The sequence below is a fragment of the Tupaia chinensis genome, unplaced genomic scaffold, assembly GCF_000334495.1.
Source record: "Tupaia chinensis unplaced genomic scaffold, TupChi_1.0 Scaffold000115_1, whole genome shotgun sequence".
In the NCBI taxonomy this organism is placed as follows: Eukaryota; Metazoa; Chordata; class Mammalia; order Scandentia; family Tupaiidae; genus Tupaia; species Tupaia belangeri.
The window spans coordinates 3,381,700-3,404,447 of NW_006159579.1; the positions used below are offsets into that span (position 1 = coordinate 3,381,700).

A 22,748-nucleotide genomic window follows, 5' to 3' on the forward strand; every position below is an offset into this window, starting at 1 on the left:
GGGTTTGGGGTGGTGCCGCCCCCCGGGGGGGGGGGGAGATTTCTCGCTTTCTGTCTCTCTGTCTTTCTGGTGAGCGCACGTGCCCTGTAGCAAAAACCTCTCCCCCCGCCCCCCAAAAAAAAATAAACACCAGGTGCATGTGTGTGCATACCCAAATTCCCAAGAGGAGAAAGGAGGAGAAGGGATTGTGGCATGGTCATCTGTCCTAGGAGGTGATTTTTCACTTTCTCTCTTTCTCTGACTCTCTTTTTCTCTCTCTGGTGAGTACTCGTGCCCTTTAGCAAAAACAAACAAATGAAAAGAACACATATTGCTATATTACAAATTTGTGAGGGTTTTTTTTAGAGAGTTTTCTTTCTTTCTTTTTTTTTTTTTGTTATAGGCCACATGTGCTGACTAGAGAGACAGTGACAGAGAGACAGAAAGTGAGAAATCACCCCCCAGAGAAGATATGGCCATGCCACAGTCCTTTGTTCATTCTCTTCTTGGGATTTTTAGGCATGCACACATGCTCAGCGTGAGTTTTAAGCTGCCAAGTCTGGAACTCAAACCATGGTTACTACATGGGAGTCTAGTGATGTAACCATTATGCCATCTGCTGGTTCCCACAAATTTGAGGGTTATTTTTTTCTTTTCTTTTAATTTATTTTTTACATTAATTCACTATACATCATTACAGCATACAAAATGAAATTTCCATCCAGAATACACTGTATATTGGCTCAATCAAGCACATCAACATACGTGTTATCAACAAATAATTTTCCTTTTCTTATGTCCTATATATTTTGCTTTTTTTTCTTTTTTGCCATTCTTGATTCCCTATCACAAATTTGAGTTTTTAAAAATACTTGTTAACTGTGATTCTGCAGGATTTTATTTTATACTTTAAAAATATAATTCTGTGAAAGTTTTGCTAGACTGTCAAAGGGTTCTTGACAGAAAGAATAAATAAATACCTCATACTAGAGAAGTCTAATAGTACGTGTGGAAGTATACAGAATCTTTAAGGTAAGGCCTGTCTTGAAAGTCCAGGCTGTAAGGTTCCTGTAAGTTTGTACCCTGGTTTCTTCCTTCATGGAAATCATAGTCTAAGTCATAAGCACAACTAATTACAGGTTAAGGCCCTTTGTGATTGGTGCAGGATTCATTATGACTAGGGCAGGATCTTCCCAGGGGGAGACGATAACCCTCCAGCTCTCTTGGTCAAGAGTTTTAGAAAATAGGTTGTGTTCAGGTAGGTAGGTATGACAGGTGGAGGCTGGAAGGACATTCCGGGCAGATGGAACCATTTGCTTTGGTTACCTCTGTCTGTGAAGTAAAATTTCATGATAGGCAGAGCATGTCATGGAAAGGAAAAGACTTGGGGCACCAGAAGCTTTAGAAATTAATAGTATGTCTGCACCCTGTGACCTCGGGCAGGCTGTATAACCTCCCTGAGCCTCAGTCTCCTCCTCAGTGAAATTAGGAAAGTAATACAGTTTGTATAGAGTGTGTGTGAAGATCAAATGGGGTGGTGATTGTTAAGACCTTCTGCTAGTTGATGATTATTCCAGGACTGGGAATTAATAGATCAGATGGGATCTTTCTAGTTATGTGGCAGAAGGAACAACCCATGGGAAAGCCTTGGAACCTCATGTATCTCAAAAATTCTGGGATAGTTCTCCAGTTTCAGGCTCTGTGTTGCTACCAGGTCAAGCAACCATCATCTTTTTCCAGGTTTGGTCGCAGGCGTGTGATCATCAGGAAGGGGCAGAAAGGCAACAGCTTTTACTTCATCTACCTGGGCACAGTCGCAGTGACTGAGGATGAGGATGGCAGCAGTGCCTTCCTGGACCCCCACCCGACATTGCTGCACAAGGGTGGCTGTTTTGGGGTAAGCTCAGGGGGAGGGGCCTGATTTCTGGGGTAGGGTAGGAGGTATGATGGAACTCCTGCTATAACCTCCAACCAGGTCCAGTCCTGGCTTCTACTCAGTGCAATCACTGTCCTATGTGGTTGGTCTCCAGTGCCCTTACCTGTCAGATGCTAACTGAGTTGGACCAGGTGATGTCCAAGGCCAACCTCTGCATCTTGAGATGCTGTGACTCCACATTGAAGCTACACCAGCCTCCTCTACTCTGGCCCATTCAGGCCTTTTGCTTCTTTTTTCACATACAGCAGATTAAGAGAAAAGAGAATGAATCCATAACAGGTGGATGAGCAGGAGTATGGGGCCAGGGAACTAGTAGTCTGTGGAGGAGAGATTTAGCGGGCACACAGAGGTAGGGAGAATGTGTGTAAGGCTGCAAGCAGGAATCTGGGGGTGGCCTCACCTTTGCCTCTTCCCCATCCACCCAACAGGAAATGGGCCTCCTGACTGCTTCAGTAACGAAGTCCACTGTGGTCTGTATGGAAGAAACGGAGTTCTTGGTCATTGACCGGGAGGACTTTTTTGCTAATAAGCTGGATCAGGAAATTCAAAAGGATGCTCAGCATCAGTTTGAATTTTTTAGGTAACTTCACCTTTATTCAATATCTTTTTTCCCCTTGTGTGTTTATTAGGTGTATGACTGTCCTAAGCCTGGTGGGAAACATATTAGTGGCTGTTCTCTCTGCCTAGACTGTTCTGGAATACTTACTTCCCACCCAACTTCTCTGTCTAGCAAACTCCTACTATACCTTCAGGTCTCTCTTTCCTTGTGGGATAGTAATAATAATAATAGGTCATCGGGAAAGTCATGAAGTGTTTTCCTATGCAAAAATGTGTCATGACTTTGCTGACAACCCAATAGCTAACATGTGAGAACTTGTTGGGCTGGGCAGAGTACTAAGCATTTTGTACCACTTGTCACATCTAACCACATGTTCAATCTCATGAGGTTGTTTTCCATAGCTTTCTCAGAGTATAGATGATGCAAATTTAGGCTGATGAAGTACCCAGAATACCTGATTCATAAGTTCCTGGGCTTTACCACCCTGCCTTACTTACCAACCTTACCTCACTTCCCCCCAGATTAGAAATGCCCCATTTATGTTGCTATTGCACCCTGTGTTTCTTTAAAGCACTCACCCAGGTTTTTTTTTTTTTTTTTTTTTAATTGCTGGTTTCCCCTTGTGTGTTTATTAGGTGTATGACTGTCCTAAGCCTGGTGGGAAACATATTAGTGGCTGTTCTCTCTGCCTAGACTGTTCTGGAATACTTACTTCCCACCCAACTTCTCTGTCTAGCAAACTCCTACTATACCTTCAGGTCTCTCTTTCCTTGTGGGATAGTAATAATAATAATAGGTCATCGGGAAAGTCATGAAGTGTTTTCCTATGCAAAAATGTGTCATGACTTTGCTGACAACCCAATAGCTAACATGTGAGAACTTGTTGGGCTGGGCAGAGTACTAAGCATTTTGTACCACTTGTCACATCTAACCACATGTTCAATCTCATGAGGTTGTTTTCCATAGCTTTCTCAGAGTATAGATGATGCAAATTTAGGCTGATGAAGTACCCAGAATACCTGATTCATAAGTTCCTGGGCTTTACCACCCTGCCTTACTTACCAACCTTACCTCACTTCCCCCCAGATTAGAAATGCCCCATTTATGTTGCTATTGCACCCTGTGTTTCTTTAAAGCACTCACCCAGGTTTTTTTTTTTTTTTTTTTTTAATTGCTGGAGGGAGAGTCCAGAAAAGCACAGAGAGACAGAGAAAGAGAGCATCCCTCCCCATAGGGCCTGATAATGCTGCAATCTCTTCTCTAGTTGTTCATCCTCTTGGGATTTAGCATGCATGCATACATGTCTGGCATGTTCTCAAGCTGCTGGGGCTTGAATTCATATTAAGTTGGCCATTTGGGACCTGGCTCCCTTAACTACTAAGCTATGGAGCTGGAATTCATCCAAAATTCTTGATTGTAAGTAATTGTTTTTCATTTTATATGTTTAATCAGAAGTAAGCTACATGGTGGCAGGGACCAGATTTATATTTTTCACCACTGTAATCCTCATGTTATCATGATGCCAGGCACATGCAGGTGCTGAACAAATAAATACTGAATAAATGAATAATATCATGAGCAATTATAATTATTTTATATATAATAGATAAATATAATTATATTTATAATAATAGAGATATTTATATAATTGTTTATACAATTTATACATAAATTTGCTTTATGAATTTAGCAAAACTTTATTTTTGTTTTGAGTACAGGTACTAACTACATTGCCAGTGTTAAATCCACTTTTTAAAAAAGAATTATTTAATTTTATTTATTATTGTTTTTTTAATTTGCTGTAGGGCAATAGGCTTACCAAAGACAGAGAGAGAGAAAAAGTAAGCTACAATATCTGGGACTCCAACCATGGTTGGCCATGTGAAAGTCCAGTGCCTTAACCACTATGCCACCTGCCAGCCCCATTAAATGCATTTTTGACTTATGATATTTTCCACTTACCATTGGTTTATTGGGATGTTAACCCCATTATAAGAGGAGGAACATCTGTACTTGTATGAAAGGGCTCACAAGGGTAATACAGACAAATCTCATTTAATTATTCTTTGGTTAATAGCCTTTTAAAAATGTAAAAATCCAATGGCATATTTGTGTTGTCTCTGAAAATCTAGTTGTAGGATTGCACAGTTATAGAGAAGTGCAATGGGCAGTGGGGCCTGGTCCCTGGCCAGAGCTGAGAGAGGTAGCTTCATGAAGGGGATGGAGCCTGGAAAAGGGAGGGATTTGGTCCTGAAGGCAGGGGCAATTCATTTTTTCATACTGTGGAAACTATGTCTGTGTTCCACACATTGCTTAGACATACCAGCAATGTGTCCCTAGATAGGTCATTTAATTTCTCTTAGCTTTAGCCTCCTACTCTGTATATTGAGAATGATACTTCTCTCCCAAGGTCATAAAGATCAATGAGTTGATCACGGCAAGTGTGTAGTCTGGTGCTCAACAAACAATAGGTAGCCCTGCTTTTCTTTCTGTGTCTCCCTTTACGGCACTGACCTGTTTTTCTTTGGTGCCCTGAACTGAACTCAGTGCTTTGCTGAGGCCTGAATTGCCTTGAATTAACCTGAGTTAGCTAATTCAGTCAACTTGTATCAATTGAGTTCTGGGCCCTTAACCTATTGAAGCTGAGAAAATCTAAGTCAAATTTAGCAGTTGCATATCAGGAAAGGCAAACCCGTCATTGATGGCATTTGAGGTTAGGGGAAAGAGAGGTCAGTGTGGGGTGGGCTTTCAACCACAGGGCAAAAAGGAAGATCCCAGAATTCCTCCCACTCCTCAGATCCAGTGCTGAGTATTGGAAGCCAATAGGCCACAGAGAGACAAGGACTGGAATGAACTGCTCAAACCATGAGTGACAGGATAAGGATTGCTGGACTGGGCTGGGACACAGAATAGCCAATGAGCTGAAATGAGGATCTGTCTTGAGTGAGAGGTCCTTGGAATGAGACTACCTGAGTAAGCCTCAAGGACCAGGGAGGCGATGGGGATTGGGGTGGGATGGGAGAGAGGGTTTGTGGATGGAGGAGCAGAAGTGAGAAAAGTGCAGAATCTGAATCACCTCTAGGAGTATTTGAGCATGCAGAGAGGGGAGGGTCTTCAAGAAAGGGTAGATGAAGCAAGGCGATGGCGTGATAGGAGATTATAGGTGAGGCTGAGGGATTGGGTGGATAGTGGAGAAATCTTCCGCTACAGGCATTTTCAAGAATAGGAAAACATGTTCAGTGTTCCACTCTAAGGTGTCCAAATCTTAGCATGGAAATCACTCATGTAATGGAGCATGAGGAATTCTAACATGTTGTTCCTCTCAGGAAGATGGATCTATTTGAATTGTGGTCGGATGAGAAGCTCTGGCAGCTCGTATCCCTGGGAAAAGTAGAGAAGTTTGCACATGGGCAGCTGATCTCAGAGGACTTCACAGAGTCTCCCTCCATCTTGTTTATCTGTAAGGTGAGACACCTAGGGTGGGGATGAGGTTGAAGGTGGGAAGAGTGTGCCTACTAGAATGTCCTGTGGCTAGAAAGACAAGGTTTGAACCTTGTTCTGCAAAACATACAGTTCACTTCCTCTTCTGTTTCTGTGTCCTCACCATGAAAGGCAGGTGACATACAGGAAGAGAGTTAGACAATGTCTTAGAGAGCCTAGAAGGTGAACTGTTTGTGGAGATGCCTGAAGGCCAACCTGAATAATTTATAGTTCTCCATGAGATCTGCTTCCTCTTCCCTAAAATTTTAGGTGAGCATCTCCAAAGCTACAAATTGGCTTATGTCCCCAAATTTAAGCTCTTTTGATACCATACAGCATCTAATAAAAATTATAAGAGGCCTTTGTTTTGGACTAAGCTCCTGCACCAGGCCCTCCAATAGGCCAGACCAAAATGATCAAACTGAAACTTTAAGGAAACTGATAGCTCTCAAAATAGATCAGTTTTTCCCTGAAAACAGAAGATTATCCACTCTATCCCTAGTTAGCACTATAAGGAAATGAAACTTCAGCCTATCTTGTGGCTTTCTTAGGCATACAAATTGTTGGCCTATCTTACCCCTTGGCACCAGGAACCTGAAATAAGCTCAAAATGCTACCAAGATGTCATTGGACTTTCTGTTTTATGAACATTCTTATTGCCAAAATACATTCCTCCTTTATCTCCCATCAGTCATGTATATTAGTTATAACCTTGAAAATGTTTCGGTTACAATAATGTACCAGATTCACTGTCGCCACACTTTACTTAAGGTTAAATTGGTCTGCCCATAGTCTAGTGGTTCAAGGGTGCCAGATCCCACATGGCCAATGGTGGTCTGAATTCTGATCTGGTGGCTTGAAAAACATACCAGGTACATGAATTGTGTGCCCCAAATAGGATGGAAAGATAGAGGAGAAGGAATTGCAGCTTGACCATGCCCCATTGGGGTGCTTTCCCCTCAGTTTCTCTCTGTCTCTCTTCAGAAAATACACATACCATCTGGTAATACAAAAAAATAGAAAAAGGAAGTGACTCCAGGTAACCATGAGATCATCCTGCTAAACAAGAATCCTTGCTATAACTTTTCACCAATGTAAAATTTTGACAATTATGTATTCTCCCCTCCTACTCGTGACTTGTACCTTTTAATTATCCAGGAATCTGTAAGATCTCAGTGCACATTATCCAGGGCCATTTGGATAGTGTAGCACCCAGACAATCATTCTCAACCCTGACTCAAATAGACTCTTCCTTTACTCACTTTGCCTCAGCATTCCTCTTAGGTCCACAAGAGCCAAGATAGACCTGGGAGATGAGTGGTGAGGGATACAAATTCAAAAATTCCTATAGTCAGCACGATTACATTCTGACCAGCAGAAAGTATAGGATGCGTCTTTATCTATTTTTTGCCTCCGTTTCTACCTCTGTTAAATGAGATCACTCAGAATATTTACTTTGCAAGCTAAATAACGCGATTGAATGTATAAAAGAACTTGAAATTAAAAAAAAATCCAGTACCCCCCCAAAAAAAATCTGGTGAGGATGAGAATTAGTTTAGCACATGCTTATTCAATTAACATTCATCGTCTACACCAGTGGTTCTCAAAGTGTCATGGCTGGCCCAGCAGCGTCAGCATCACCTGGGAATCAATGCAAATTCCAGCAAATTAAAAATGTAAAACCCAGGCTTATGCAAGAGCTATTAAATTCAAAACTCTTGGGGAGTGAGGGTTTAGTAATCTGTTGTTTAATAAGCCTCCCAGGTAGTTCTTATGCACCTGAAACTTGAAGAACTCTTGATCTAAGGGATAGGTTTTCAACTTTTGGTAAGAATAAAAGCACTTTGGTGTGGGGGGAGCTGGCAAGTTGCATGGTTGTTGGGGCAGTGGACTCCCACATGGTCAACCCCCACATGGTCGACCATGGTTCAAATCCTGAACCTGGTGACTTTCTTCCTTTCTCTCTCTCTCATCAAAATAAAAAATAATAATCATAAATTAAATAATTCTTTGAAAAAAAAAAAAAAGAATAAAAGTACCTTAGGATCAGGAAGTGGTGTGGTGGTTAAGGTGCTGGATTCCCACATGGATGACCATGATTTGAGTCCTGAACCTGGCAGTTTACTTTCTTGCTTTCCCTCTCTGGTGAGCATATATGCCCTATAACAAATAAAAATTTAACAAAATAAAAATACATTTAAAAAATAAAGATTAAAAGCACCTTTTAAATTAACATGCTTTTATTTTACTTTTCTTTATTCATGATAGAGCGTAGGTATACACACAGGTGAGTGAAAGAGAAAAAGAGAAATGAGGAGCCTCCACAGATCCTGGTGTCACTTTGATCCTCTTTTTCCAGCCCATTGTATCTTAGGCACGCATACACAAGTGCCTGGCATGTTTCAGGCTGATCCGGAGAGGATTTGAAGTGTAGTCACTACGCAGAATCTGGCTTCTCGTGTGCAGCACTTTCTGGCTGTGCCATGGAGTGAACAAGCACCCATAGAGTGCTTTTTTTTAGAAGGCATAGTCCTATCTCACTCCAGAGATTGATTCATTGACTCTTGAATCTGCAGTTGGGTAAATGCTACAGGTGATTCTAAGCAGGGATGCTTGGACTTCAAAGAAAAACATAGCGGTCACAAAATGACAGCAGGTAGGATGACACCTGGCCAGCAGATGAGTTTAATTTGTCTTACTGTTTTATTAAAATCTGATTTAATCATTAATGTGAAAAACATTATAATGTTACATAAAAATTACGATTTACAGCTTTTGAGAATTCAGAAACTTGGGCAACACCAGCTGTATTCTGGTGCCATCCACTATGGCTGAAATTGAGAAGTACCTTCCCGCTCTAGGAGGACTGCTCCATTTTCTCATTATTGTCTCCTGCCTGGCTATGCCTTCCAGGTTGTTTCCCTGGGCAGGAGACTGGGCCATCCTCACTCCTTTACTTTACTTATATTGCCACTAGAGGGCGAAATCAACAGCTGGTAGTTGGGCGTCCTTGGGACCACAAAAAGTTGGAAAACACGATTTCCTGCTGGCATTACAAACACAATTAATGCTCATAATCGACTCATTTTGAACAGTTTGCCATTTGAGGACAAATGGTGAAACTGTTCTCTCCACAGATACAGATGCAATTAAAGGCCCAGGAGAGACTTTCCAAGAGGAAACTGCATGTGTTTCCCTGACACCCGCAGTACCTGGTTTTATAAATGCTTGTTGAGTGAATTTTGAATAAAGCTCCAGGCACAATTTCTGGCATATAATAAGGGCTTATTAAGTGTTCGGTCCCTTCTTCTCTTTCCTTGTCAACAGTAATCTGGCTTGAACCTTAACCCTTTACAATGTATCTCTAAGAATTTCTACTAAAAAGGGTAAGATTTTTAGAAAGATATGACATAAAAAGGAAAAATAACATCTTTCTTACCTGTCTGATTAGCAAAGATGAGAAGGATTGTAAAAATCCAATGTTGACAAAGATGTATCATAATGGGCTCTGCTATGCACTATAGGAGAGAGAATATATATTGAGCAAACCTTTCTGGAGAACACTTTGGCGATATCTATCAAAATTTTAAATTTGCATACCTTTAGGAATTATTCTCAAGGAGATAATCAAACACGGGTGTTATATTAGGATAAACTAGATGCTGCTACAATTTTAAATAGTCCTTAAATTTCAGTAGATTAACCAAGATTCATTCCTACATTGTACTGCTTGCCCATAGCAGGTTATCAGAAAGACCTTGTTCCTTAGGGCCACTCAAGTGGCCCAGTCCACTTGAAAAAAATCAATTTTTTTTTTAAAGAATTATTTTGGGGTTGGCTGGTGGTGTGGTGGTTAAAAATGCTGGACTCCCACATGGCTGACTGCAATTCAAGTCTCAGACCTGGCAACTTGCTCTTTTTTCCTCTCTCTGTCTTTATTCTTCTTTCTTCCTTTTTATTATTATTATTATTATCATTATTATTTTAATTTGACCAGAGAGAGAGAGACAGGGAGGGAAAGTAAGAAAGAATGCCTCCAGACCCTGGACTTGAACCAGTCAACCATGTGGAAGTTCAGCCCCTCAACCACCATACCACCTGCCAGCCCCTGAGATTCTATCTTGATCCATGCTTCTATGATCAATAGGACAGAGGAGAATGTTGAGAATCAAGCACTGGTTTTTAACATTTTCAGCCAGAGTAGCTCACTTGACTAAGGAAATTGGCCAAAACAAGTAAGAAGGTTATGGCTAATTCAAAATATGGAAAAGTACAATCCTGTTATATACCAGGGAAGAGAACTTGAGTACTTGAGAATTGCCTTTATGACCTCTGGGAAATCAGATGTACATACAGTGTATCTGGTACAGTTGCTCTCTGATTCAGGTCACAGAAACCCAACTGCAGTGGCTTAAAAAATAGTAATTTGGGGCCAGCAAGTGGCATAGTAGTTACTGTGCTGGACTCCCACATGGCCGACATTGGTTCAGGTCCCCAACCTGGTGGCTTGAAAATCAGGCTCATGTGTGGGCATGTCCAAGATCCCAGAAAGAGAATGGAGGAGAAGGGTTCATTAGTGGATAATCCCCCTAGGGAGGGTGGGTTCTCACTTTCCCTCTCACTGTCTCTCTCCAGTGAGTATATGTGCCCTATGGCAAAAACCTTTAAAAAAGAAAATAGTAATTTAGGGTCGGCCCATGGTCTCATGGTTAAGGTGGCTGGCTCCCACATAGCTGAAAACAGAGTTTGAGTCTTAGATACAACAGCTTGAAAAACACACTTGGTGTGTATACATATAGGGAGTGACTAGATGTAGGCAAAAACTAGTGATGTGGTTTTAAAGCAGATGTGGTTTTAGTGCTGATGTTGCAGGGCAAGTGAAAGCTCTAATAAAGACATGATCTGCACTACAGGGTAATATAGATTGAAAGAAGGTGTTGTCAGCCAGAGAAGGCCAGGGGAGACTTGTTTCAAACTGTGAGACGCAAGAAACTCCACGGCTGCAGTCAATAATAGAAAATACCTGGCTTGGGGCCAGCAGGTGGCATGGTGGTTGAGGTGCTGGATACTCCCACATGGTTGACCATGGTTCAAGTCCCAGCCCTGATAGCTTGCTTTCTCACGTTCCCTCTCTCTCTCTCTGATCAAATTTAAATAAATGAATGAATAAATAAAAATTAAATCTTTTAAAATTATTTTAACTTTCTTTCTTTCTTTCTTTCTTTCTTTCTTTCTTTCTTTCTTTCTTTCTTTTAATTTGACCAGAGAGGGACAGAGAGAGAGAGAGAGAAGTAAGCTGCAAGGTCCAGGACTCAAACCACCGGCAGCCACGTGGGAGTCCAGCACCCTTAACCACCATACCACCTGCTGGCCCCAAAATTAAATCTTAAAAAAAAGAGAAAATACCTGACTTTGCTGTACAAAAGAATAAACCTGAGAACAACTCAGTGCTGTGGCATTCTCCATCAGAGACAGCTGGCCACTCGATCCCCATTTTTCTCACCTTGTGTGTCTTTGTCTTTTCTAAATCCACCACTGCTCCCACTCGGGGTTCATACCTTTGCTTCGTTGGGCTGGGGCATATACGTGCATGCCCAAAATACTGAAAGGAGGGAGAAACGGAGGAGAAGGAATTGCAGCATAATCATATCCCATGGTAGGTACTTTCTCATTTTTCCTCTCTCTCTCTCTGTCTGTCTCCAGTGAGCATGTGTGCCTTTTGCAAATTAAAAAAAAAAAGTAATTTATTTTTCTCACGCATGAGTCAATCTAGACTGACTCTAAGCAGTTCAAGACTAGAACTGTTCTAGGAAGCCATCAAGAACCTAGGCCCCTCCTGGCTTTTCCCTCATCATACATAGCTCATGGCTTTCATCCTATTGGTTTCAATATGGCTGTTCTATGTCCAGCCATCACATCTGAACTTCAGGGGAAGGGAAGGAGGAAAGACAGTGACTTCCTGGAAGATTTATCCTGTAGTCTTCTACTTAAATCATTCAAGATTAGGTTCCTGCCACCTACACTGCAGGAGAGTTTGGAAAGGTGGTGTTTTGTTTCGTTTTCCAAACTGGTGACTTCTGAACAAAATGAAAGTTATATATAATACTGGCAAATTAGAAAAACAAACATAAGTCTTCAGAAATTTTTTCTTAAGATATATCATATGTGCAGTAAGTTTTCATATCTAAACTTTATAGCTTGATAAATTTTTACACATATATACACCTGTGTAGTGACTGCGTAAATCAAGATAAAGAACATTTCTAGCACTCTGAGTCTCTCATACGCCCCTTTCCAAATAAAATTCCCCCACAAAGGTAGCCACTCTTACTTTGATCTGTTTTTAAATTTCGAACTTCATATAGATAGATTTGAACAATATATAAGAGGGCTCTTCAAAAAGTTCACGAAAATGCATATTTAGAAAGAACTATGCAGGGATTTCAGAAAACTGCACCAAGATAAACTCATACTTCAATTCCACTTTTCCGTGAAACTCCTGAATTCCCCTTGTACTGTGACTTCTTTTCCTCAACCTAATATTTGTGTGTGTGTTTTTTTTTTCTTCGCCAGAGAGTGCATGTGTTTGCCAGAGAGAAGGAGAAAAAGCACGCCCCCACCACCCACAGGGCAAGGTCATGCCACAGTCTTTTCTCCTCAATTTCTTCTTCCTGTCAGAATTTTTTTTTTTTCTGAGAGGTTTTTGCTATAGGGCATGTGTGCTCGCCAGACAGACAGAGAGAAACAGAGAGACAGAAAGCAAGAAATCAGCCCCCAGGGGAGATGGCCACGCTGCAATCCCTTCTCAGTTCTCCTCTCGGGATCTTGGGCACGCACACATATGCGCCTGGCGTGAGTTTTAAGTCACCGGGTCCGGGATGTGAACCGCGGTTGATTATATGGGAGTCCAGCGACATAGCCATTAAAGCTAACTGCTGGTCCCTCCTATCAGAATTTTTGACACATGTAACTCAGTGTGTTTCGAATCACTGTACCTGGGATTCAAACCACAATGGGCAAGGTGGGATCCTGTTCTCAAAGCACAATGCTTAATCATTGCTTTACAGGGCTGGCCCTATTTGTTGTTTTTGATTTATAAACTATGATATACATAGAATAATAGCAATCATTGAAAATGATAAAGTAGAACCATATTGTTTGGCACGAAAAGATGTTCTTGATGAAGTACTAGAGTTTCTAAAAAGGATACAAGAGACTGTTTTATATACATGAACATTCTATATTTAAATCTTATACAAATTGTATATTAACATTTTGTATATTCATAGCAAAAAGTTAAAATATTTACTAATATGTTACAGTTATTTCTAAGTATGAGGATTAATGTCTTTTTTTTTTTGAGAGAAAGATTTTTGCTATGGGATGTGTGCGCTTGCAAGAGAGACAGAGAGATGGAAAGTGGCCACTCTGCGAGGATGGCCACACTGCAGTCTCTTCTCCTCCATTCTCCTTTCAGGATCTTGGGCACACATGTACATGTGCCTGGCATAAGTTTTAAGCTGCCAGGTCTGGGACTTGAACCATGGTTGACTACATGGGAGTTAAGTGATGTAACCATTATGCCATCTTTGATTCTAGAGTATTAATGTAGTCTTAACTTTCTATATATTGTTTGGTTTGAATATTTTTTTCACTTTTAAATTTGAAATAATTTTAGCTTTATAAAAAAATTATGGGGCCAGCAGGTGGCATGGTGGTTAAGGTGCTGGACACTCCCACATGGCTTACCACGGTTCAAGTCCTGGATCTGGTAGCTTGCTTTCTCATTTCCCCTCTTTCTATCTCTGTCAAATTAAAAATAATGAATGAATAAATGAAATTTAATAAATAATTTTTTAAATTGTAAGAATAGTTCAAAGAACTACTGGATAACTTTCACTCAGCTTCACCAATTGTTAACATTTTGCTAAATTTGCTTAAAATTTTTTTTTAAATTCAGGTTCATTCATTTACTCATTTATCCCATATGTATAAGTGATTATTCTCTAAGATCAGAAATTAACCACAGAATAATTGGAATCAGGGCATTTTAATATTGATATATAATGATATACAGTACATAATCAATTTCACCAACTGTCCAAATAATACCCTCTATGGTGATCTTTACCTCAGCGCCAGCATTGTATTTAGTTGTTAAGCCTCTTTAGTTATTTGAATTCTTGTAATTAGATAACATTTTTATTAAAAAAATAAAATCCTAGGACCATTTGTATTAAGCAAATAAACAAAATAGGGTAAGATGCAGTACAGAGAGTTTATCTTCAAACCTTGGCCTGCCTACAGTTAACTCTTTCATTTGTGTCTGTGTCCCTTGCCATGTCCAGGGCAGCTGTGAGATCCTAAGGCTGATAAACCTTGGGACCTCCCCTTCCTACTATAAGTGGATCTGGCAGCATCTGGAACTACTAGAGGACAGGCCTCTGAAGTCCAGCCTACATGGTAAGCCACATCTGGCAGCCGGCAACCCAGCAAGGGGGCGCCTGGGCCATCCTGTTTCCAGTTCCCAGTCCAAGAACCTTAGAAACAAGGGTCTGACAGGATGTCCGGTTTGATCCCTTCTACCAGCTGTGAAAATCTGGTCCCTAGGCCCTACCCTCTTTTCGGTCTTCTCTTGAGACCTTTTTCCTCTTACTCTTAGGGTTCTCCCATGTGGCTGTCTGCTCGCTCCCGCCTCACATGTCCCTATCTCCTATTTTTAGCCTCTCTTCTTTTTAGATCTCAGACTAAACATCCCTTCCTTGAAGAAATCTTCCTGATTTCTCAGGCTGGATCAGCACCTTCCATCTCCCATTATATCCCATTCAACTACCATGTATTTCTCTTCTCTGGTATTTAACTTCACTGAAATAAAATAATTGAATCTGAAATGGTTATTAAATATCTGTCTCTCTTGCTAGAATATAAACTTTATAAGGGCTTTGTATTTCTGGGGCCTAATACCACATCTGGCATCTAACAGGTACTTAGAAGGTAATCATAGAATGAATGGCTAAATATATCTTAGCTGCTGTGAATGTGTGTACACACTCTCCAGAACCTTATCCAAACCCATGTATCTTGCAATAAGTATGAATAACAGTTATCATTCATTGAATTCTTTTTTTTTTTTGAGAGGTTTTTGCTATAGGGCACGTGCGCTCGCCAGACAGACAGAGAGAGACAGAGAGATAGAAAGCGAGAAATCACCCCCCAGGGGAGATGGCCATGCTGCAATCCCTTCTCCTCCATTCTCCTCTCGGGATTTGGGCACGCATGCACACGTGCCCGGCATGAGTTTAAGCCACCGGGTCCGGGACTTGAACCGTGGTCAACTACATGGGAGTCCCGTGACATAGCCATTACACTAACTGCTGGTCCCTCATTCATTGAATTCTTTTTTTTTTTTAATAATTATTTATTTTATTTATTCATTCATTTATTTTTTAGTTTGAGCAGAGAGAGACAGAGGATGAGAATGAGAGAGAGAGGAAGTGAGAAAGCAAGCCACCAGATTCGGGACTTGAACCCTGGTCAGCCATGTGGGAGTGTCCAGCACCTTAACCACCACACCATCTGCTGGTCCCAACTCATTCATTGAATTCTGATCATAGGCCAAGTGTTGAGCTGGGCTGTTTGTGCACTGTGTATAATTTTCATAGCAGTTCTTCAAAAAGGTATCTCTATTTTATGGATGCAGACACTGAGGCTCAGAGAGGTGAATCTCTTATCTAAGGGTCACAGGGGTAATAAATAGCTATGGCGGACTACAGAGTGGGGATTCTAACCTAGGTCCAACCAATTCCAAAGTTCTGACTTTCTTTTCTTCACAAACATCCAGCCGTCCTCATTCTCTCTAGCTCCTGTTTTGGACATAGATATTGTCAGATAACAGCCTCCAAAACTGGCCAGATGATAATCATTCTTTCTGATTCTAGGGCGGTGTTGTTTCCATTCACAACTCATTTATGACACATTCCTTTATTTTGTCCTTTCATTCTCCAAAAACCTACTTATCCATGTGAGTCAAAACCCCAGCCCTCAACAGACATTTGCAGTCTCATCTGAGGACTCAACTGGAAGGGATCCACGGCCAAGTTCACTCACATGGGTATTAGAAAACCTTTGTTCCTGGCCTTATGGGTGTCTCCACAGGGCTGTTTCAGGACATGGTAGCTTGCTTTCACAAGAATAAGAGAGAACAACAGAATGTGTGTCCATGATGAAAGTCACAGTCTTTTGGGAACCTAAACCTCAGAAATAACTTTCCATCTCTCTCTGCTGTATTTTATTTGTTGGAAGTGAGCCCAGCACACATTAATGGGCAGGCATTACTTTGGAGTTCTCTCTTTGCACAGTGCTGTCTTTTCTGCTCTGAACTCCTTGCTCTTCCCTGACTCTGTTCTATCTTGTCAATTCAGGGAAATTGCTGGGCTCTGTGGGTTCCTCCTCTTTACACCATGACTAGAAAAATCTCTAGGCAGTAAACGATAGTAGAGCTTACTTTGTTTTCTTTCTTACAAGGGTGATTATCCTTCATTACTTGATGTCAGTGTCTTTAAGACCATTTTTCCACACACACGTTTTGTTCAGTATTTTATTACTTTCAGATGGGAGAGAAAATTCAGAGCCGGTTATTCCATCTTAGATAGAAGTAGAAGTTTATTTATTTATATTTTTTAGAGAGATTTTTGCTATAGGGACGTGTGTTCACCGGAAAGATAGAGAAAAACAAATCAAGAAATCATCTCCCTGGAGAATGGCCACATTATAATCCCTTCTCCTCCATTTTCCCCTCAGGATCTTGGGCACACATGCACATACACCCAGCATGAGTTTTAGCTTTCAGATCTGGGACTTGAACTGCGGTTGACTACATGGTAGTCTAGCAATGTAACCATTATGCCATCTGCTGGTCCCTACATCTGTGTTTTTTAATAGCTAAGTTTTATTCTATTATATGAATATACCATAATTAAACTAATAACCTTTTATAGACATTTTTAGTTATTGTATTTTACAATTTTACACTATATAATTTTTCACTCTACCATAGTACATTTTTGAGTATGTTTATCTTTGCATCCTTGTGCAGGGAAGCATTATTGGACAAATTCTTAGAATTACCAGATGAAAGAATTAACACAGTACATACTGGCTTTAAAATACTGATAGACATTGCCAAAGTGTCTTTCAAAATGGTTATACTTTGGGCTTTTTACATATGGTCTATTAAGCCAGGCTTACTCCTTGTGGAGTTTGGAGGGAGAAAAAGCTTCCAATGGGCCATGGTCATTCCACAGTCCCTTCTCCATTTCTCTTTTCTGTTGAGGTTTTAGTCATGCATGCCACATGCCCAGCTTATTTTTCAAGCTTTCAGGGCCAGGATTCTAGTTGTGGTTGGCCATGTGTGATCCATCTCACCTTAACCACTAGGCTACAAGGACAGACCCTAGAAGTCTTTTTATTTTTTTCTAGATTTTTTTTTTTTTTTTGCCATAGGGCACATGCACTCAATAGAGACAGCGAGTGAGAGGGTAGTAAAAAAATCATCTGCTGGGGAGATGGTCATACTATATAGTCTCTTCTCCGGTCTCTTCTCGGGATTTTGGGCACATACACATTGCACCAAGCATATTTTTCAAGCCACTGGATCCAGGACTCAAACCATAGAGCTGGCCATGTGGGATTCAGTACCTTAACCATCATGGCACCTGCTGGCCTAAGGTCTCTTTTCTTTTAGGAGTATTTATTTAATTTTATTTATCTATTATTATTTTTAAAAATTTGTTAAAGGGTACATGTACTTCCAAGCTTCTCACCTCCGTAATGAGCATCTTACAACTTCTGAGTTGTTTTTTGTTCTGATGCGTATTCTTTGCAATAATCCAGTCCTTGAAATTCTTTTTTTTAATAATTGCTTATTATTTAATTCCATTTGTTATTAATACTATTTTTAATTTTGACCAGACAGAGACAGAAAGAGGGAGAGAAAGGGAAGAAAAAGAGAGATAAAGAGAGAAAAAGAGAATGAGAAAGTAAGCTGCCAGTTCTGGGACTCAAACCACGGCCAGTCATGTGGGAGACCAGTGCCTTAAGCACCACACTACCTGCTGGCCCCCTAGAGATCTCTTTTCTTAATCAACATTATTGAAATATTTTTATACCATAAAATGCATACATTTTACATTTGTAAATCGACAAACTTATACTTCTGTATAACCACCACAGTCAAATTATGGAACATTTACATCACCCCAAAGAGCTTCCTTTTGCCCTTGCCCAGTCAATGCCAGTGCCCTTCCCCCACCCCTCACCCATGGCTCTAGGAAACCACTGATCTGATTTCTATCACTATAGGTTAGATTTGTCTTATCTAGGTTATCACTAAATGGAATTATATAGTATGTATGAGTCTGGCTTCTTTCACTTTACATAGTGTTTTGGAGTAGTTTGTTCCTTTTTATTTCAGAGTAGTATTTCCTTTCAGATCTTTTTAGTAACTCTCATAGAGGGCCTATTATATCCTGGCACAGTGCTAGTCATATCACCTACTTTATCGTAATACTTAACAGCAGTCCTACAAGGGCTACAGGAGAGTATGTGACTGTCCAAAATTCTATGGCTAGTCATCCATTTATCTTTTTAAAAAATATTTATTTATTTTATACATTATTATTATTATTAAATTTTACCGGAAAGAGACAGAAAGAGAGGGAAAGGGAGAAAGCAAGCTGCCAGGTCTAGGACTCAAACCATGATCAGCCATGTAGGCGTCCAGTGCCTTAACTACCATGCCACTTACTGCCCCCAGTCCATTTCTTTCATTGCTGCCTCTTCCTCAATCTTCACGCAAACTTTGAAAGCTGAGATGAACATCTGTTAATGGAAATATATGAGCTATGAATCATATAGATCTCAGTCAAATCCAAGCTGCAACTCTTTTCTGCGTGACTTGAGCTCTCCACACTTATCTGGATGTCATGGATATAAAGATTCTAGAACAGGGCTCACAGCAGAAGAACATTACAGGAAGGCCACAGCATTTTGGTTTTCTTCTTAATTCTTCCATATACTGGACTCTCCAAGCTGGTTACTAAGATAAACTTTAAAATTTTTAAATTTTTTTTAAGAGATTTTCCCTATAGGGCGCATGCGTGCTTACTGGAGACACAGAGAAAAGAGAGAGAGAAAGTGGTAAATCATCCCCCATGGGGGATGGCCATGCAGTAATTCCTTCTCTCCATTCTCCTCTTGGGATTTTGGGCATGCATGTACATGTGGCCAGCATGAGTTTCAAGCTGTTGAGTCTGGGGCTCAAGCTGCAGTTGGCCATATGGGAGCTCTTTGCCTTAACCACTATGCCACCTGTAGGCCCCACTGTGATATACTTCTACTACCACAGCAGCCATGTATGCAAAGACCTATTAATGTGTTTTCCTGTGCTTTTCTCTAACAGAACCCTCTCCTATGGAGAGATTTAGGGAATTCCAAATCAGAACATACCCTCTACAGGACTTCAGCGCTTTGAAACTTGTACATCTCGGGAAAGCCTTGGAGCAACAGGGGACAAGCTTTGAGAGGACGGTCAAGACCTCAGAAAGCAGTCTCCCAAAGATGTTGGGCCCAAAGATCAAGTAAGCTCAGCTATAGGCAAATAGAAGTATCTGGATCGTGTTTGAAAAGGAGATATAATTTACATGGTGGGATGTCAGGGATGCTGGGGAGGAGGAGGAAGTGGCACAAGTCAACCTCAAAGAGATAGGTGTGTGCATGGGACCACTTTAGGCAGTCAACTACTTCATTTCTTGGGGCCCCAATAACCCACTTAAGGAAGAAGGGGTGGAACAGATCCAGGAATTGACAGAGCCAGGATAAAAACTCGGGCAGCCTTTTAACATTCAGTCTTGTTACCCAGTACAGCTGTCAACTGGTATGAAGCAGTTACACACTAATGGCTGCACTTGGCCCAAAAAGGATGAGAAACATAAAAGGACACTCAATGGGAGACCACATTTGAATCAACTCAATGTTGAACCCAGAACAGCATAACCCACTCCCCTCCCCTTATATGTGAAATTAAAATATAATGATACCAATAATGGCATCAATGCCACAGTCCTATGTTTTCCCAGGGCTATTTCACTAGAGTCCTTTTACCATTAACATTTCCAAGCTTCTCACCTCCGTAATGAGCATCTTACAACTTCTGAGTTGTTTTTTGTTGTGATGCCTATTCTTTGCAGTAATCCAGTCCTTGAAATTATTTTTTTAATAATTGCTTATTTATTTATTTAATTCCATTTGTTATTATTACTATATTTAATTTTGACCAGACAGAGACAGAAAGAGGGAGAGAAAGGGAAAGTGAGAAGCAAGCTGCCAGGTCCAGGACTTGAACTAAGATCAGCTATGTGGGAGTCCAGCACCCTTAACCACCAGGCCACCTGCAGGTCCCCAGTCCTTGAAATTCTAATCCCAGTTCTTCTGAAGACAAATGGAACAGACACAATTTGTCTTCTGTGAATCAGTAAGAGAAGGAATGGGTTGGGCTCAGGAGTGAAAAAATAAAGAACATTCTGGGCATATGCCCTTCAGGTACACATGTATGCCCTGACTGGATAAGAATTGAAACCTGTCTTATTTATGTGCTGGGTAAGCCCAGATATAGTTTCTTCCAGTAAATGATCTTTCTCCTACCCCTAATCCAAATAGCATAGTCTGTCTCTTCCCTCTACCTCGAAGAAGACCAAAGAAAGCACAACAGGATTGCCTGTGTAAAATTAACTCCAATATGAACAAAGTGCAGAGACTTCAGACAGTCCAGGGAGACACACAAACAAGCCATCTCTTCTCTACCTTCTTGTCAAGAAGAGCCCCAACTTCTGCTGTATTCCCCAAAGCTTACTCTTTGACAGAGCAATCTGTTCTATTTTCAGACAGTTCTAATTGTCATAAATTCCTTATGTGGTGCTTAAGCTGGCCAGCCTGGACTTCTCTTGTCTATCTTTTCTGACTTAACTTCATGGTACCATCAACTCCTTCCCCCATATAACACCTTTCAGGTGCTTAAAGAGACCATATTTCCTTCTTCTCCAGAGACTCCTCCTTATTACACTCTTTGATTCTTGACAATTGGAGTCAGTTTTTTCCAGGGCTTGATTTTGAGTTTTCTCACCTGGGTAGGTATGACTTATCCAGGGAAGAGAACTCTAAATATGCAGTAGAATGAAGGTTGATTATCCAGGCCTTCATGAGCTGGCTATAGTACAGACGAGTTCTCTTTAACAAGCTGTCAAATTTCAGGTCCAAGAATGTTAATTTTATCAACCGGTCCATGATCACTACCAAGTTTAGGGAGATCCCCAAGGAGGCTGCAGTAGGGACCTACATCAAAATCCACACTGTGGAGGAAGGTGAAATTTTGGTAAGTATGCAGAGAACTTTGTTCACAATATAAAGTGTCACATGTTTGGACTGCAAATGTTAATTAATGAAAGTAAAGAGGTAAAACATCCCTGTCAAGAATGCAGATGGTGTGGAAGTTAAGGAGCTGGATCTCACATAGCCAACTGTGTTTGGAGTCCTGGACTCAGAGGCTTGAAATCCACACTGGGTGTGAATGCATGCATGCCCTAAATCCCAAGAGGAGAATGGAGGAGAAGCAGTTGTGGTGTGGCCATCCCCATGAGAGCATGTTTTTTTACTTTCCCCCACCCACTCCCTCTGTCTCTGTCTCTCTCTGGTGAGCACATGTGTCTATTGAATTTTTAAGATGTGATAAGGGTATTGTGGCTAAATTATTTTTATTTTATTTTATTTTATATTATTTTATTTTGGGAGAGGTTTTTGCTACAGGGCGCATGCGCTCTCCAGAAAGGCAGAGAGAGACAGAGAGACAGAAAGCGAGAAATCCACCCCCCAGGGGGGATGGCCACGCCGCAATCCCTTCTCCTCCTTTCTCCTCTTAGGATCCTAGGCATGCACGCACATGTGCCCAGCATGAGTTTTAAGCCACTGGGTCTGGGACTCAAACTGTGGTCAACTGCATGGAAGTCCAGCGACGTAGCCATTACACTAACTGCTGGTCCCATGGCTAAATTTTTTTATCCTCGTATTGGGATATACATATCAAACTATTTATGGATGAAATTATATGAACCTGAGAATTTCTTTAAAATAAAGAAATTTTCCCACCACTCCTATTCAACACTATACTGAAAATCCTATCTAGTGCATTAAGACAAGAAAAGGAAATAATAGGTCTGCAGATTAGGAAGGAAGAAATAAAACTGGCTTTGTATACAGATGACATGATTGTCTATGTAGACAATTCCAAAGAATCAAAGAAAGTTTTGAATAAGAAAGTTCACTAGTAAGGAATTATAGCAAAGATGCAGGATACAAGGGTAATATATAAAAGTCAATTCCCTTCCTTATACCAGCAACGAACAATTGGTATTTAATGTTAGAAACACAATACCATTTATAATAGCATAAAAAAATGAAATAGTTGGGACCAGCAGTTAGCATAATGGCTATGTCGCTGGACTCCCACATAGTCGACCATGGTTTAAGTCTTGGATCTGGTGGCTTAAACTCATGCTAGGTGCGTGTGCATGTGTGCTCAAGATCCCTAGAGGAGAAAGAAGGAGAAGGGATTGCTGTATGGCCATCCCCCCTGGGGGGTGATTTCTCGCTTTCTGTCTCTGTCTCTGTCTTTCTGGCAAATGCACATGCTCCATAGCAAAAAAACTCTCAAAAAATAATTATAAATTTAATAAAATGTGTTAT

At 40.7% G+C, this 22,748-nt stretch overlaps 1 protein-coding gene across 2 annotated transcripts in view; it reads left to right on the top strand.

Annotated features, from left to right (window-relative positions):
• Positions 1–22,748, top strand: part of CNBD2 (cyclic nucleotide binding domain containing 2) — a 59,844-nt gene that overhangs the window by 17,446 nt on the left and 19,650 nt on the right. For both annotated transcript variants that reach the window (XM_006144078.1, XM_006144079.2), the window contains exons 5-10: positions 1,720–1,876; positions 2,344–2,495; positions 5,801–5,939; positions 14,303–14,417; positions 19,414–19,591; positions 21,261–21,381. In XM_006144078.1, coding sequence (XP_006144140.1) covers positions 1,720–1,876; positions 2,344–2,495; positions 5,801–5,939; positions 14,303–14,417; positions 19,414–19,591; positions 21,261–21,381 — 862 coding nt within the window. The remainder of the gene's footprint in view (positions 1–1,719; positions 1,877–2,343; positions 2,496–5,800; positions 5,940–14,302; positions 14,418–19,413; positions 19,592–21,260; positions 21,382–22,748) is intronic.